The 17851-nt window shown below is 42.3% G+C and overlaps 1 protein-coding gene across 2 annotated transcripts in view; it reads left to right on the forward strand.

The window, feature by feature from the left end:
* Cep135 (centrosomal protein 135) overlaps positions 1-17478 on the forward strand; it is a 58724-nt gene extending 41246 nt beyond the window's left edge. For both annotated transcript variants that reach the window (XM_050150179.1, XM_050150180.1), the window contains exons 20-26: positions 1070-1180; positions 1530-1715; positions 7044-7253; positions 8033-8235; positions 9224-9328; positions 12257-12394; positions 15351-17478. In XM_050150179.1, coding sequence (XP_050006136.1) covers positions 1070-1180; positions 1530-1715; positions 7044-7253; positions 8033-8235; positions 9224-9328; positions 12257-12359 — 918 coding nt within the window. In that variant the 3' untranslated portion in view covers positions 12360-12394; positions 15351-17478. The remainder of the gene's footprint in view (positions 1-1069; positions 1181-1529; positions 1716-7043; positions 7254-8032; positions 8236-9223; positions 9329-12256; positions 12395-15350) is intronic.
* The last annotated feature ends 373 nt before the right edge of the window (positions 17479-17851 follow it).

The raw sequence follows: 17851 nt of genomic DNA on the forward strand, positions 1-17851 counted from the left end.
CTGTGATAGAAGTTATTGTCATAGCATTGGGTAGGGACAGCAGCATCACTCTTAGGGTAACTTCTCTTTTTACAACGGACCCGTGATAGGTTTTCGTTTGCACTTACTTCTGTTGTCTCAGAGCTATATCTGTAAGTAAATAAAAGAATATTTTTAATGGCAGATATTGTAAGGTAGTTTTTTTATATAATGGTTTATTACAGCATTATGCTCTTAAGACCAATGGTTTCTTTCTTTTTTGAAGATGTATTTATTATGTATACAGTATTCTACCTGCATATATTCCTACAGGCCGAACAGGATATCAGATCTCATTACAGATGGTTGTGAGCCACCATGTGGGTGCTAGAAATTGAACTCAGGACCTCTGGAAGGGCAGCCAGTACTTTTAATCTCTGAGCCATCTCTCCAGCCCCCACCCCATGGTTTCTTTTATGTTTAGAAAATTACTTTTAGTATTCAGTATCAGTTATATTGTAAATATGTCAACTTTTTAATGTCAACTACTGACTATAACTGGCCATGATATAAAATCAAATACATGATCAGGACTGTCATGGCAGTTTTGTGGAAAAGTTTACTGAAAAATCCAGGTCAGGGAGGGGGAGAAGACTTAGTGACTAAGAGTGCTGGCTGTGAAATGAAGGTAAGAGGTTCAGAGTTCCCCTGTACTCACATAAAAGCCTGGCATGGCTGCCTGTCACCCCAGAGTTGGAGGTCATAGACATCAGATCTCAGGAGCTTGTTGGCCAGCCTCGCTGAAATGGGGAACTTCACTTCCAGTGAAGGGTCTGCTCGGGAGGATATGGGGAGAGTGGTGACGAAGGGAAGCTGGCATCCTCCTTTGCTCTCCACCTGTGCACATGAGTTTGTTCACCCATACACCAATGCACACACCACACACACACACACACACACACACACACACACACACACATGCACCAAGGTCAGTCACAGAAATACATGAAAATAACACAATAGAAGTTTTCCCCTTGTTTCTTCAATTCCAAAGGATGTGTTTGATGTGACTAGAGCTAACATTGACTCTTTCTGCTTGGCCAACTCACAGGAAATCTCAATAGAATTAGAAACAGCAGTACAGGAGAAGGAAGAGATGAAGAGCAGAGTTCATAAGTACATCACGGAGGTGTCACGATGGGAGAGCCTCATGGCTGCGAAGGTGAATAACAGTGTTTGGCTTGCATTTAAGACTGGCTTTCCAAGAGCTCTCTTTGCCTTTAATTCTGCCTCCAGTATTATGTATTGGACATTTGAGATTCAATATTACATATTAGACATTTGAGAGTAGAGGTCTTTCCTACTGACTTTATATTTCACCATGGATCTTAGTATAGTGTCTGTACACATACTGATGTTTTCTAAATTCAAGCAGTCCTGTGTGGTGTGTGTGTGTGTGTGTGTGTGTGTGTGTGTGTGTCTGTGTGTCTGTGTGTCTGTGTGTCTGTGTCTGTGATATAGATCTTATTGACAATACTGACTTAGAAATAACGTAATTGTTCTTAAACCAGGAAAATGAAAACAAAGACTTGCTAGACAGATTCCAGATGCTTCACAACCGTGCTGAGGACTGGGAGATCAAAGCCCAACAAGCTGAAGGGGAGAGCAGCTCAGTCCGCCTGGAGCTGTTGTCCATCGACACCGAGAGAAGGCACCTGCGAGAGAGAGTGGAGCTCCTCGAGAAGGAAATCCAGGAGGTAAGGTGCCACTGTCTAGTGACAAGACCACTCAGTAAGTGATACACTCAGAGACACTGTACCAGTCACTGCTGAGCTCCAGCTCAAAGCTAACCCTCTGCTACTGACGCTCCTAACTTGCTTGAGTGCCCGTTCCCTTTGTCATTATAGTAAAGACGTGGCTGTCTTAGGTAGGGTTTCTATTGTTGTGAAGAGACACCATGACCACGGCAACTCTTACATAAAAAAGCATTTAACTGAGGTTCTTACACTTTCAGAGGCTTTGTCCATTATCATCATGGTGGAACATGGCAACATGTGGGCAGACATGGTACTGGAGAAGGAGCTGAGAGTTCTACATCTTGATTTATAGGCAGCAGGAAGTAAACTTTGTCACTGGGTGTAGCTTGAGCATAGGACACTTCAAAGCCCACCCCCACAGTGACACACTTCCTCCAACAAGGCCACACCTCCTAATAGTGTCACTCCCTATGAGCGTATGGGTACCAGTTGCATTCAGACTACCACAGTGGGCGACATGAAATTTGCCTTTTATCTCAAGTGTGAGATCCTACAGCATTAGTGTAACACTGCACTAATCTCCACCCTGTTGTGTGAATACTTCCATCCTCCCAAGCTCACTTCATCTCAGAACTTATCTCCCTTGAATCATGTTTTGTCCTTTTCTAAAGCTGAATAATAGGCATTAAAATGTGGCTTAGCCATTCACCTTCTGGTGAAGTTATTTCCGTATTTTGGATCCTGACAGCCCCATCACTGTTGACATGGTGTGCTAGTTACTGGCCCGGTTGCTGTGATAAAATGACTAGCAAAGGGCTAGAGAGATGGGTCAGGAGGAAGAGCAGTATCCCTGATCTAGCATTTAGACATAAATAAGCTTTCATTATAATGACAGTTGAGTAAAAATTTTATTAATACACTTTGGAAGTCAGTTAAATTAATAAGAAATCTTACTTTGATGTAAATATATTGCCCATTTTTTCTTAGTATAATTTTCTTATTTACATCTTTCAGAAGAAAGTAACAACTCTGTAGTGCACAGAGTTAGAACCTCCAAAATATATATGTATTTAGGTCCTAAACCTTAGTCTCTTATTTTGTAGTAGTGTCTTTGTATATATAATCAAGTAAATGAGGCCAAGTCTAAGACCCTTACAAAACAATGGCTTTTTAGACAAAGACATGGGGACAACCACGATGCACAGACCAGGGTGGGATTGTTGCTGGGATCACAGCTGGCAACTTCAAGAACCAAAGATGCAGGCATGGGATGATTTTGTTTCAGACTCTCCAGAGGGAACCAACTTTACTGTCATTTGACATTTGCATTTATAGCCCCTGGAACTATGAAGAGGACATTTCTGTTTAAAGCCACTAGAGTTGAGGCTACAGCCTCAGGACACTCATATAGATTTGGGATCAAGAAGAGAGTCACTGCGGTAACAGACATTGGAAGTATGGAAGTCTTAGAATCGGGTAATTGGGTAACAGAAACTGGGTAGGCTTTGAGTATGTGCTGAGAAAAGCCTAGATTGTCTTGAAGAGATCATTTCTAGAAGTTTTGATACTATGGGCTTCATAAAGAGAAAATTGACCTGGGGGACTAGTTCAGTTGGTAGAATGCCTGCCTAGCATGCATGAAGCCCTGACTATGAGCCCCACAAACATGTAAGGTAGGTGTGGTGGCTGGAAGAAGTTCAAGATCATCATTAATTTAGTTGATTCTAGGCCAGTTTGAGCTACAGGAGACACTGTCTCTAAATAAATAAACTTTAAAAAGAGGAGATATTCTTTAGGTGCAGAATACATGTATTATTATATATGGAATATTTCTTCTAGCAAGGTCTCAAATAGAATTGAAGAACATATTACTGGACACTGGGAAAAGGGTGACCTTGTTATGAAGAACATGGCAGAATTAGAACATGGAAGAGATGAACTTTGAGATTTAACTGAAATGCCCACGCAGTGTGGGAAGGAAGCCTCATTATGAGAGAGGGTGCAGAAGGAACCAGAACTTAATGGCCTTAAGAAGTATTTCAGCATGTCCATCCACATAATACCCTGTAGGCAGCCTGGCAGTGTGACTGGGTAACTCAGGATGGCAGCCACGGGTCCAGCCAGCCATCTCAGCAGAGACTGCCAGCTATGATCAGAAGGGACAGACATGAAGCGAAGGAAGGAAAAGCTGTTGGGCCCCTGGCGTCTTCCTAGGTGAAGATGGGACACTGGTTTCTTGTCTTCTGGTGGCTAGTCACCTTTAAGAAAGGGAGAATGACTCTAAGGGTGTCTCAGAAGCCACAGTGGTGCTCCTAAGGGCAGCTCAGAGGCTGGCTGGTCTTCACTGCTACCAGAAGCCAGAGGACATGGAATCTAGGATTGCAGGTACAGGAAGTGCCAGTGTCCCTGAGGATTAAGAAAGAGACCATGCTGGGAGGCCCAGGGGACAGTGCATTAGTGTCACAGATAATTACTCTTAAGACTTGAAATCGAATAGAAGTTGCCCTGCTTGATTGCAAGCTTACCTGGGACTAGGGTTATGGTTTGCATCTCACACATCTCCTAAAGACCTGTGGGCTAAAGACTTGGTCACCAGCCGGTAATGTTCTGCAAGGGATTGGAGGCTCACAACGAGTTAGCTCATTACAAGGAGTTAGATGTACAAGGGTACATCTCTGAGGGGATGGTGGGACCTTAGTCCTTCCTTAGCTCCCTTTTGCTTTTCTTGATGCAGTGGGGTGAGTGGACTCCTTGGCCACTCATTCCTGTCATGATACACTTACTGCCTCACTGCAATCCGGAAGTGGTGTGGCCAAGTGATCATGGGCTGAAATCTCTGAAACTGAGGCCTAAACAGAATTGTCCTTCCAAATGCTTCTTCAGAATTGCTCGCAGTGTTGAAAGCTGACTGACAGAACCGCTAGCCACCGTATTCCTCCTCTCCTGTAGAAAGAGCCATCTGCGCTGTGTCCAACACTCCAACCTGTTTTCTAGGGTTAGAGCTCGGCAGATAGAGGAAAATGTTACTCAAAGTGCACCGGAGTCATATTCATATCTCATCTAGATGATGCCTGAGGATATGAGAGTTTATGCTGTTATTGTGGATGCAGGGCCAGCAAGTTGGTGCACTGAGTAAAGGGACTTGCCACAAAGCCAGATCCCACATAATGGGAAGACACCACTGAATGCTGCAAGGTGTTCTTTGATCTCCACACGCACGCCTCCACCCCACAGTAAACACATTCAAAATATTAAACCTAGTCAATTCAAGAATTTTAGATACCATGCAGGTGTTTCATGCTTGAGAAGGACCTATACTGTGGGCTTCAGAATGGGTGGAACCGTGACTGCTGAAAAATTATTTTGAATGCCCAAGTGCTTGCAAATGTGACCTTGTTGAAGTAGTGTCTTTGCAGATGTGGTTAAGATTAGAAGATGCTGGCTAAGGTAGAGCATGATCCAGTGGACATCCACGTCTCTCTAAGATGAGGGAAATTTGGGACATGGGAGAGCACTGTGAAATTGGAGGAGGCAGAGATATCTACGAGGCAAACACCAAAGAGAGTTAGGAGAGAGACACTCAGCTGTCTGCTTCAGAGTCTCTGGAGCTAGTCCTGATAACTTAGCATCTGGATTTGCAGGGCTAGAGAAATGGCTCAGTAGTTAAGAGCTCTGGCTACCCTTTCAGAGAACTTGGGTTTGATGCCCCCTGACTCACAACAGTGGGTAACTCCAGTTTCAAGGGGATCTGAAGCCCTCTCCTGGCCTCTGTGGGCACTGCATGCACATGGTGTACAGAGTTGCAAGCAAAATACCCATAACAAGTAAAGTTTATTTATTTATTTTTTTAAAAAAGTCTCTTAAAACAAATAATGGTTTGCAGCCTCCAGATCCAAAGGGGAAGGATGGTATTCAGTGTTTTTAGTGACTTTCCTCTGCTGTGATAAATACCATGACTAAAAGGAACTTAAGGAAGAAAGTTTATTTTGGTTTCCAGATGTAGAGGAAAATCCATAATGGGTGGAGGGAGGCATGGCAGCAGGAGGCCAGAGCAGGAAGCTGAGTTCACACCTTCAGCCACACACAGAAAACATGAGCAGGGAGTGGGCAAGACCATGACCTCTAAACGCCCATCCCCAGTGACCTACTTTCTCTAGCAAGCCTCATTGTCCCAAAATTTTCATAGCTCACCAAGAGCACCACCAACTGGGGACCTGGTTCAATGAACCTATGGGGGACCACCAAGTCAAACCAGCACACCCAGTTTGCAGCAATCCGGAATAACAGGCACCAAACTATATTCTTTACTAAAGATGATTCTCTGCTTGTAAGAGTTTCTCAGGAATATTCCTTCATTCTTTATTCTTTATTATTGCTAATATTCTTACATGATATAAAAAAAAAACGGGTTCTTAGAGGGTTTTGTTTTGTTATTTTGTTTGTTTTTATAGTGCTGAGGTTGGACCTCTGGGGTTCTGCATACTAGGAAAGTGTCCTGCCTGGGAGCTGCACTGCTAGCCTGCTTCCTGTGCTTACGTCTCCTTTGTTTGGGGAACTGCTGTTTGCCCAGTGTACTAATTTGGAAACGTCAAATGGTTACCTTTCTGTAGCTATGATGTCTAATAATCTTCATTGCACAATATTGATTTTTAATTGGTTGATTTCTGTGAACTCTGCTAACATCATTTTGCTTTTTAAGAGTGGCTGCTTTCCTGAAACACCAAAGTGGAGCTTATATAAATTCATAATTATTGCATAAAATTAAAGGATAAAAAGTTTAAAGTGTGGGTTATTTTAGGAAAGTCTTTTATCAGTATTTCAGTTTTTGTTCATTATTCCAAAATTACTAAAATCTTATAAAGTGGCCATTGAAATGAGACTAAATTTTAGGTATTTAGTATTAAAATAAACCCTAGTTTTAAAACTTAGAATTTAAAAGAATGAATTGGAATTATATATAAATATATTTATTTAAAATGTGTTACTATTTGATAAGAAAATGCTATTATAACAAGGGCTACTTATGAAGAAAAAATTCCTTAAAACGGTCATATTATTTTAGCATAATTTTCATCTTTATATCTTCTAAATGTATACATGAATTATTTAGTTATTATAATTAATAATTATATGCTGTTCCTTTTGAGAATAACTAGGCTTTCTTAAAATAGCACATACTTCCTGAGAATGTTTTAGCATACGCAAGAATTAGCACTTGTTTTTCTGAAGGAAATTTGCGGCTACACAGGCTCCTGAAGCTGTCTTTGCAGGCTTGCACTTCAAGTGACTGGATTACATTACTTTTATGTTTTGCTTTCTTTTCCTCAGCACATCAATGCACATCACGCTTACGAGTCTCAGATCTCATCAATGGCCAAAGCCATGTCTCGGTTAGAAGAAGAGCTGCGACTTCTTGAAAGCGAGAAAGCAGCAGTGATAAGTGACCTGTCATCTCTCCGAGAACTTTGCATTAAGCTTGATTCTGGCAAGGACCTCATGACCCAGCAGCTGAATTCCAAAAGCCTTGAGCTGGAGAGGGTAGGTGCTGGGAGAGATTGGGCACCTAGCTTTGTGGAGCCCTCAGGCACGGTTTTTCTTTACGTTACTTTTTCGTGAGTTGTTCTCTGTTAGTTCATTTTGACAGCAAGGTTTCGATAACTGGATTTGGCTATGGATTCTCTGCCAAGACTGTCTGTCAAGCACAAGAGTAAGCTGGGGTGTAGTTCAGTGGTGGAGTCCTTGCCTCCATGCGTGATGCTCTGGGTTTTGTCCCAGTGCTAAAAGGATAAAATTGGGTTTTCAATAGATGGTCCTTAAGAAATTTAGGCATTTTCTAACTGTAGATCAGGAACAAATATTCTTTTTCTGTTTAGAAGTAAAATTTGATTGAAAGATCAAACAGTTCATTCTTTTCTAAGAATTTTTATTGATAAAAAAATCTCAAGGCATTTAAATTATTAACTAACTAAATCCTGGACTTCCCCATCCCAAGTTGAGGCATAACTTTGAACAAGCTGATGTGTGCTCTCACAGAAGTATATCTGTAGGCCACACACTGAAGTTACAATACTGGCCTGAATGTGTAGTCAAAGAGCACGTATACTGCGTAGACTGGAGAAGCTCATTAACTGGTGGATGGGGGTGGTCATCATTGGAGGGTGAAGTATGCCGTAAAGCCGGATAAGCCCTTAGTAAAAGTAGCAAAGGTAACTTTAAATTGTTAGGCTCTTCTTATGACTTAAGAAACGTTTTGAAAGATAAATAATTTTCAGACTAAGCCTAAATTTTTACTAAATTTATCTTTGTTTTTCCTGTAGGCAATAGCAGAATTAGAAAATGTAAAATCTGAATCAGAACTGTTGAAAAAACAACTGACAAGTGAGAGACAGACAATTAAAAATCTGGAGTTGTTGTTAGCTACAAACAGAGATAAAGAGTTTCATTCCCATTTAACCTCGCATGAGAAGGACACAGAAATCCAGCTGCTGAAGGAGAAGCTTAACCTCTCCGAGAGCAAACTGTAAGTGTCCTGGTGAAGGGCTAATCTACCTAATCTTATCAATAAAAATCAGGAGTCAGATATCAGGGTAAAAACCTGGGAGATCAGAGAAACAGGGGAGCAGCCACAGTCTCTTCCTCCCTCCCCAAAACCTATGTCCAAAAGATCCTCTCTCAGGCCTGCCTTACCACTTCCTGTCTCCTCTTTCTACAGTCGTCCAAACCTCTGTGGTCAGGTAGTGGCTAGCTCTGCCCTCTGGCTCCAAGCAAGCTTTGTCAGAACACAGGCATCACACAGCATCCTGGAGCAACCTGTGTGGGGAAGTGTTGACCACAAGTTCCTTTTCACCTCTTGTACAGTGGCCACTGTGGGAAAGTGATACAAAATCACTGTAGCTGACTTTCTTGTCTGATATTTCTGGACATCCAGAGGAATAGCTCAGGAGATGGGTTTGAGACTATAGATGTGTACGTCTTGTCTCCAAGGTGGTGCCATGGGAGAGGGAGGGGAGGAGTGAGCTTCAGGAAGAACCTGAGTTTGATGAGTGAGCGAAGGCGTCGGTCAGGGAAAGCTTGTCAAGGTGAGAGATGGGAAAGGCTTAGTCTGGTCTTCACGAGTGTGCCCATCTCCCTTGAGGAGACTGGAGATGATGTGGTCCTAGAAGAGAAAAGCCTGGGGTAGAGAGCACGGAGAAAAATGGGCCTTTTGCAGGGACTTGGGGAGTTGAAAACAATGTTCTTCCTGAGGCAAGAGGCAAGGAAGAACCACAGAAGGTCTTTCACATCCTGTTTCTAGTTCCCATGTCTGCTGCGCATGCAGCACGTGCTACCAGCTCTGTGGCTGGCAGTAAACCTACAGAGTGCAGAAGAAGCCCTGAATCCGAGAGGGCCACGTTGGAAAGCCAGGATCCTTGTCTGTTCTTAGCATCACCTCCATTTGTATTTGCACTTGATTCCACAAGACGTGTCATTCATTTCTCATTGCTGAGGTCTTTGCATTTGTCTTTAAGAACTACCCAGAGCCGAGAAACCGCTATGCTTCGAGCTAAAGTGACACAGTTGCAGGCTGATTATGATGCTCTGAAAAGGCAGATTTCAAATGAGAAATATGAGCGGTAAGATGTTTCTTTTTGACATTAAACAGTATTCCTGCATACCTTCTAGCCTATTCAAAGAGTAATGTGACTTACAAATAGCAAATTTCTTTAGTATTAATACATAAAATAAATTTCTTAGCGAATTCTCTCGTAGAGTAAAAGATTCTGTAAGAGACAGAATCCCTGCAGTAATGAAAAGAGCACTGCTGTAGACATGCTTCTTGGAGCATTCTGCAGGTGACAGTCAAGTCTAGATGGTGACATAACCCAGCTCCCTGCAAGAGCCCCCCAGATACAGTGCATTTGGAAGCATATTATCATGAGGTGATGATGATCGTGTCATAAGTGCAGCTAGCAGTTATGAGCTGGGCACTCAACACGTGTCTGATTATCCCAGTATCTGCCTACATGATCACACTTGTACGTGACAGAGCCATGGTTTAAGTACAAACATATCTGTTCAGTCCAAAGCCCTTAACCTCTGTAATGTATTCCCTGCTCCCTAATTATTTTCATGCTCGTAGTTTAGTTCATTTACTTCATGTTAAAACATTTAGTCCCTAAATATTACAGATATGAGACCTGCTTTAGCAGGGAAACCACGCCAGATGTAGTGGCTTGCCCCTGTGTCCCAGCATTCAGGAGGCTGAGGCAGAGGGATCATGAGCTTAAGAGCCACCCTAGGAGACCAGTGTCCAAAAAGAAATGAATTATAATCAAAGTCTAATTTGAAAGTCAACAGCCAAGTTATATTTTTCTGTTGCTCTTTCTTAGACACCCAAGGTTTGTTCTCAAGTCGGCTAAAACTGCCTATTAGATCATTTTAAAAATTTTATCTTTCCCATTTGCTTCCAAACCTGAGTGATACGTTGTATTGAGTCTACAGGGGATCCGCTGTGATGTCAGTAGTTGTTGCTTTAGATAGAAGTGGGCTTGATTGCCACGGTGGTGTGACAACCGTGGTGATTTGTTTGAACTTGGAAGGTAGAGTGCTAGACTGTATGTAATAAATAGCGTCTCCTTCTTTAGTGGTGGCTGCACTTTTCGGTAACCTCAGTCATGCTCTCTATGGCCTCAGAGAATCCTTGGGCCTCAAAAACATGTCCTCCCTATTCTTTACTGTCAGACGAAGTGGCACATTCTCATGGGCCCTGTCACCCCACCCTCAAGACAGAACCTGATTCTTGTGGGTGGGAAGAAGCAGGAATATAATCTTGTTGTTCCACTACTTAATCCCTCAGAGGCCACAGTACACTAGCAGGGTCCTGTGTGTTTGTTTACATTTCTTAGAGTGAGGGAGAAATTGGAGAGGAAAAAGCCTTCTATAAGTTTCTCTGACAGGGTAATATTGAGGAAAGAAAGGGTTTGAGGAACCTCTCTAGGAAGGAAAGATGTACTGAGTAGCTCAAGAAAAGGCCCAGGCTGGAGACTGTGGAGCCATAGAGTAGACAGTGGGCACTGGCAGACTCCAGAGACCAGGAAAGAATGTGACAGGGAAAGTGGGCTCTTTTATCTCAGACGTTTGGGAGATTTGAGCACAGAGAAGGCTAGAGTTGCATGCAAACAGAGATAAGAAAAGAAGGAGCAGAGGAAGGAAGCGTCCAACATGGAAGCACTGTACTGAGCCTTCAGTGACAAGTTAGTGACATACAAGTGATACGTGGTTTCTCCATACACAGACATTAAATGCTTTAAGTTAATACATGCACACACACGAGAATGAATGTAAATAGCATGTGCCAAGCATGACGGGGCACACCTGTAATCCTCGGACTCGGTAGGCTGAGGCGGGAGGATTGTGAGCCTGAGGCCAGCCTCCTCTACATAGCAGAAGACTATCTCAAGAAGCCGATAAGAAGTCTGTGAGGGCAGGGGTAGAATTTTATTTACTTTTGGGGGGATGAATCCCCCCTCAGCTGGAATCACTAAGGACTGTGTAACCTGGCCCTGGAGACCAGCACGGATGTGAGAACAGGCAGATGCAGAGCATCCAATAAAGAACTAAGACATGGCAGTGCGGGCAGAAGGGGAGCCAGGAAAGGACGAGGCGTGAAACTGAGGTGCTCAACTGTGCTGGATGCCATAAATGGCGTAAAGGCAAGGAAGCTGCCTGTCAACAGAACACTTGAGAAATAAATTCTTAAATGTATTTTAAAACATAAAGAAAAAAGTAAGCTCTTTCAGAATTGGTTTTTGTTTTTGTTTCGTTTTTTGAGACAAGGTCTCTCTCCTTCGGCCTCTGCCTCCCAAGTGCTGGCATTACAGACATGTGCCACCCTGGCTGGCTTGTGTGGATTTGTATGTTTCTGAATGTATACTTGATATCCTACTTTTTTTTAGTAGATATATTGTGATCGTTTCTAATATATTATTTTGTTGATGTCCTAATGTTATGACTTGGCTGTAGCGTAATTTTGCTTTGAACAATTTCTTCTAATCTTTTAAATGAAATATTTTACATGTTACTGAAAAAATAAAATACAAATTGGGACTGGAAGGATGGTCCAGTCGTTAAGAGCCCTGGCTGCTTGCCCAGAGGACCCAGTACTTACATAGTGACTCGGCCATTTTCTCATCTCCACAGGCACCAGGCTTGTGTGTTGTGCATGGACATGAACGCAGGCAGGCAAATGCTCATACATATGGATAAAAATCCTGCAGATTTGGTAAAAGTATATAAGGCTAAGCCAGGCATCCTATCCACTTGTAGTCCCCGCTTCTTTGAGGGACTAAGGTGGGAGAATCAATTGAGCCCCTGGGTCTAGGATAGCTTGGGTAACATAGTAAGGTTCCATTTCAAAGACAAAACAAACTAACCCAAAATGAAGCTGGTAGAAATGCTAATTACATTGGTAGGTGTTACCTAATTGACCAATAACCCCAGTAGCCACTCTTTGGCTTTGCATGGTGCTTACATAGAATCTCTTCTGTGATCTTCACCAACAGAGAGCGAGCAATCCAGGAGATGCGCCGGCATGGTCTTCCTACGTCACCTCTGAGTTCTACTCTGAAATCTCCTATACGGTCTCCTGAACATATAAACGCATAGTTATCAGAGAGCTATGTATCAGATACTAAGGACAGGTAAGGCTAATCTGTAGTTGTAAAAAATTTGGAATTGTCGTTCCTGTCAGAGAGAAGAGATGGCTTAGAGAGGGGAACTACCTGGAGTAACGGAAATGTTCATGTGTTGGTGGCACAGCAGCTGAGGATGTGATCCATGCGTTTCACTGTGTGTCACTTGTACCCAGCTGAAAAGGGAAGGGGTAGGAATGTGGCATGCAGCGACCCTGGGTTCATTCTTAGCCCCGCAGAGGAGTTGTAGGGTTGGAATCAAAGCCACAGCGAAGTGCTAGGAAGTATGAGATGACGAGGGTGACACAATCAAGTACCAAATTCAGTGTACAAATGACAGCTGATGAAAGGGGAAAGGCTTCGAGACGGCAGGTGAGGCACAGGAATGGGGGGCGGAGGGGACAGTGTGGGAGAAAGGTTTGAAAGGAAGGATGGGGCACACAAAGTCTGTGGAGGTGAGGTTACATGCAGATGTAGGCTCCACTCTCACTCAGAAGGGCCCGAGTCTGTCTTGACTGTAGGTGGATACAGAGGAGTTGAGTGAAGACTTTTCTGTGGTGGCCTGCCTCACCGCTGTGTCTGAGCCACACAGGAAGTGTAGGGACCAGACAGAAAAAGAGCAGTAAGAGTTTGAAACGGATCGCAGAATGAGTTCAGAAAACTGTGTTCCCAGTTCTTAGGAGATGGAAGCAGGACAGTCAGGAGTTCAAAGTCATCTACAGCTGCATAGTGAGTTTGAGGCCAACCTAGGCTACATGAGACCCTGCCTCAAGCAGACCATCAAGAAAAGGCGCTGTAGGAGGCTCACTGGGACAAAGAGAACGTGTTACCTCGCTTGGTTCCAGCTTCAAGCTCTGCTCTGAAAGCAGCCATCTTCAGTGGTAGAGCCTAGATTCTTTTTCGTTTTCGTATTTTATCAGTGCATTTGTGCATGCCTGGACTCTTATTCCTGGTGGTGCATTGGTGAGATCCAGCCACTGATGTGTGTGCTGCACAGTGGAGTACCCTGATGTGCCCTTACACCGTTAGTTTACACTCGGCTTGACGGGCATTTGGTGGCTGCTAGGAAGAGCGCCCCGAGTATAGACTTAGGGCTGAAATTGCCGAGGTCACTCATGTCCAAGCTTCCACGGACTGAGGATCTGGTCCCAGGTAGCTGATGTTAGATACCCTCAGCTGAGGCGGAGTTGAAGGGTTAGTACTAATTCCTGGAGATAGCCTGAGGCAGACCCTGGCTTTGACAGATAACTGAAGAATGCAGACTCACGGACAGAAATGGCTCAGTCAGGTTTTTTAAAGTGTGCGTTTCTTTGCCTATTTTAACACAAGTGCTGTGTGTAGAAGATAGTAAGCATTTCCTCAGAGGCTCAAAGTTCTCATACAAGCAGTGGTCACTCTGTGCTTTCACATCCTGAGGCCAGTGTTGAGGGTTCTGCTCTCATGGTGCCTGGTTGCTACTTTTTGCCTTAGTGTTTACATTCTTACAACATTGACTTTTCTCTTCCACCTTGAGTGTTTGCATCCTCACTGAACCTGGATCTCACCATTTCAGTTAGATTGGGCTGGTCAGCGAGCCCCCAAAATCCGTCTTTTTTTTTTTTTTTTTGCATTTCCCCAGCTCTGGGGTTGCTCAGGGTCTGGCTCGTGTGTGTGTGTGTGTGTGTGTGTGTGTGTGTGTGTGTGTGTGTGATCTGGGGATCTGAACGCAGGCCTTCATCTTCCATAGCAAGCAAGCCCCCTCTGCAGAGAGTGGTCCACATAGCTCCACTGTTGTACTCTCAGCCCTGCTCTCGGCTCTGGCTCTCCACACCCTCACCACACTCTTTCCATTTCCAGTGTTACAACCCTCCAGGTCTACGTGCGTTAGAAAACCTTTACAGCTGTTAGCAGAGTCACAACTTTTAATTTTGTAGTAATTGACAATTCTCAATGATCCAACTTGTTTATTAGCCAGTAATCCATTTTTGTAGATATTTCTGGGTAATGTCACTAAAGCTAATTTTAAAGGATTTCTCCAGTGAGCACTCAGAGACAAATTACACATGGAATCCTTTCTCAGATTAGTGTCTCTCTAGTAGTAAAAATATATAACCCAATTTTTGCTCTTACTTTCTTTTTATTGATACCACAGGAGATAGGAAAGCCTGTTTTTCCTACTGCCACACACTCAACACAACCCTTCTGACAATTAATTCTCCATCACACAGCAACTAGGTGTGCTATAATTTCATTCCTTTAAACTGCCCTGCCTGGAGACAGCGCCGGATCCCATTGGTCAGGGTTGGCCAGCAAGACTCCTCCCCTCACCAGGTGCCAAGTACAGCCCCAGATGTGCTTCTAACCTTCCTGCTCTTAAACCTAGGGTCCCACAGGTTTCCCTCCCAGAGTTCATGGAATTTGCCAGGGGCTCTGATTACCCAGTTACTACAAAAGATACCAATGAATGGCCAAACACCAAGTGCAAGGCTTCCATTCCCTCCCAAGTACAACTTCAAGTGTCCAGCTCTCTGGGCGGTCTCCAACCCTAGCACCCTTGGGCCTTTACAGAGACTTCAGTACCTGGCATAGCACACTGACACATCACTAGCACTGGCAACTAGGCCCTTGGCCTTCCTCCTATACCCAGCATCACCTGCCTGGTGGGCAGCCCCTCCCCTAAAGTCCTTGGCCATTGGTCTCCTCATCAGCATCTCAGAATCACTGCTGCTCAGGACCTCCTGGAGCCCTGTGCCCGGTATGTGGGGGCAGAGACCAACTGTGCATTTCTTCTTTTATCCCAGTGTCACCCAGGCACCCCAAGTCCTGCTCTTACTGCCTTTGTCTTCACGTAGACTGGTGCTCCCTAAACACGATGAGATTGGGGAAACAAGTTTTTATTAGAGACTGTAATTTGAAATACCATTGAATTAAGTTTTTCTTTAATATGTTGAGTAACTTTATCATTTTTCTCTTCATTCACTTTCAGATAATGGTTTTCAGTGAGTTCCCACGTGGATTTTTGTAAGAGCACAAGAGTAATGAAATATTTGAAGTACTTGTTCCTGCGAATCATGAACAGTGACACAGATTCTACCTCTGTCAACCTTTATTTAAATCAGTGGATATTTATGTAAAAATGTTTAGTTTAGAAGAGCTCTACATATATATTTTCATATATGTGAAAAACAAAATGTGTATTAATAATAGTGCTTAACTGATGTGATATGTGTATTTTATTATTCACAACTAAAATTACTCCTTAAAATGTATTTATACTGTGAATTAATTTAATATACTCATATTATGCTTTAATAATCTGTTTCTTATTGAGCCATAATATATGCATGTAAATATTCTTCCCTTATTTGGATGTGCTTGGTTTTTATACCTGTGTGTATAGCCTGTAGCATGATCAGCTAAGAGAATGGTCCATTTGATGCTTTTCTCTTAGGTAGCATCAATCCACATTTGCTGTCTGTCATCCAGGGGAATATATTTAAAGATAGTCTTAATAGAGTCCATCAGGGAAGTGTCAGGCAAAGCGGGAGGAACAGGAAACTGGGTGATCACATCTTTACTACAGCACAAAGAAGAAAGTGAACAGGAAGTAGGGAGAAACTGTACTCTGAAAGCCCTTCCCCCAGAAACATACTTGCTCTGGTAAGTCTGTTCTTCCTAAACCTCCCCAAAGTGTTCAAGTATCTCAGCCTATGGGGTACATTTCTCTTTCAAACCAACATGTTTTGTAAAGCCAAAAATTTAACTGCTAACATTTCTCTTTTTCCTGAGATGTTTTTATTATTTCTGAAGGTTCAGATTTACTGGAGATCAATAAGTTCAGCTACTTTCTCGAAAATCATTTATATTACCATCAACTTTGAAGAACATTACCCTGTATGTAGAATCCTAGTCTGTAGGACATTTCCTCCATCGAGCCTTTTAAAGAAATAACTTTGTTATGTACCTAGTGACCCCACTGGCAGAACTCTCGATAAAGTAGTTATTGCCATGTGTAATTAATTATTCCAATCTGGAAGAACTATGGTGGAAAAAATACATTTATCTATGATAGACCTTATTATCTTGGCTCTTCACATGGTACAATATTTTATTAGAATTAAGTTAAAATATATTCAAAGTTTTGTTAAATAATAAAATGGAAATTTGGGGGCATTTTTAACAAATTAAATTCCTCAACATACTAGTCTAAAATTTCAGAATATGAACGTATATAATGTAAATGTAGAAAAATATTTTTGCTAAAAGTCCAATGTGTATCTGATAATACCTATATGTGGCCTGTAACCATGTGTAATGTAACCCAGTCTTTACGAATAGTATGTAAACACCATTCCTATGGCATATAAACTAGAAACAGCTCCTTAGAAATTCACTTTCAAGGCTGTCATTGTAAAGAATTTAGGTGTATGCAAACGTTAAGGAAAGAGCAGAAGTCCAAAATAGAGTGTAAGCTACAAATACTAATCGTGTTTCAACTGCTCACCTGTGAAGAAAATCCTTTTCAAACTAGATTTCATTATGACCGAGAAAGAATGTCAGAGTCAGCATAGACAGGCGAGAGATCAACCACGAACAACATGTTTGTTTCTTCTTGGATAACTAAAGTGGGTTTTGTGTTCATGTCCGAGGAGGCAGGTAGTGTTCTTGTGTAGCTAGTGCCTGGGCGTTCAGGACATGCCCCTGGCAATTGTTTACTTCGTGTTTGAGTGCAGGACAACTTACTCTCCACCATCTTTGGGGTTTTATCCATTCTGTCTCCTTTGAGTAAATTCATGCTTTATAGCGAAATGCCAAAGGGCGGGGTATATGCAGTGTCGGTGGAAAATCTTTCAGTAAATACACATAAAAAAAATTTGTCCCCACCCTTTCCCCCAAATCAGCAGCAAGACACACTTTCGTTAGTGTTCATTTTTAATGTTTTGTGTAATTATAAATGTGTCATTCTCATAATTGTTATTTTATAACCATCATGCTACAGGTTTTGAAAAAACGATTTTAATTTAAAGTACTGTGTTTTTTATAGATATTTATACTTTTGTTTTAAATAATTTTAAATCATGGAACTTGACTATAGATTTAGCAATAAACATACCTATCAATTTGCCTTCTCTTTCTTTCCAATATGTTTTATAATTTTGTGTTAGTAATATTCTTAATTCTGAAATTAAGTAGAATTTACTCAAATCGGACCTCTTCATGATGGGGCTTAGAAAAATCCTTCAATTAGGTACCAGCCACCTTTTAAAATGACTCATTTATTTCCAGTTAATTCAAAATATAAGTTCCTATTAGGTACACTGTGAGAAAAATGCATTAAGGTGTGTTTATAGTTACAGAGTCTCCTCACTGTAAATACTTTTTATGGGCAGTTGCCTTACTCTGTGACATCTTCCCACCTCGTTGCAATTTATCACACACCCATACCTTCTCCCGCATTTAGAAGAGTCTGCCCATGGCAGTCGCTCT

Source organism: Alexandromys fortis, unplaced genomic scaffold (assembly GCF_014885135.2).
Source record: "Alexandromys fortis isolate MF-2015 unplaced genomic scaffold, M_Fortis_MF-2015_v1.1 scaffold_0, whole genome shotgun sequence".
NCBI lineage: Eukaryota > Metazoa > Chordata > Mammalia > Rodentia > Cricetidae > Alexandromys > Alexandromys fortis.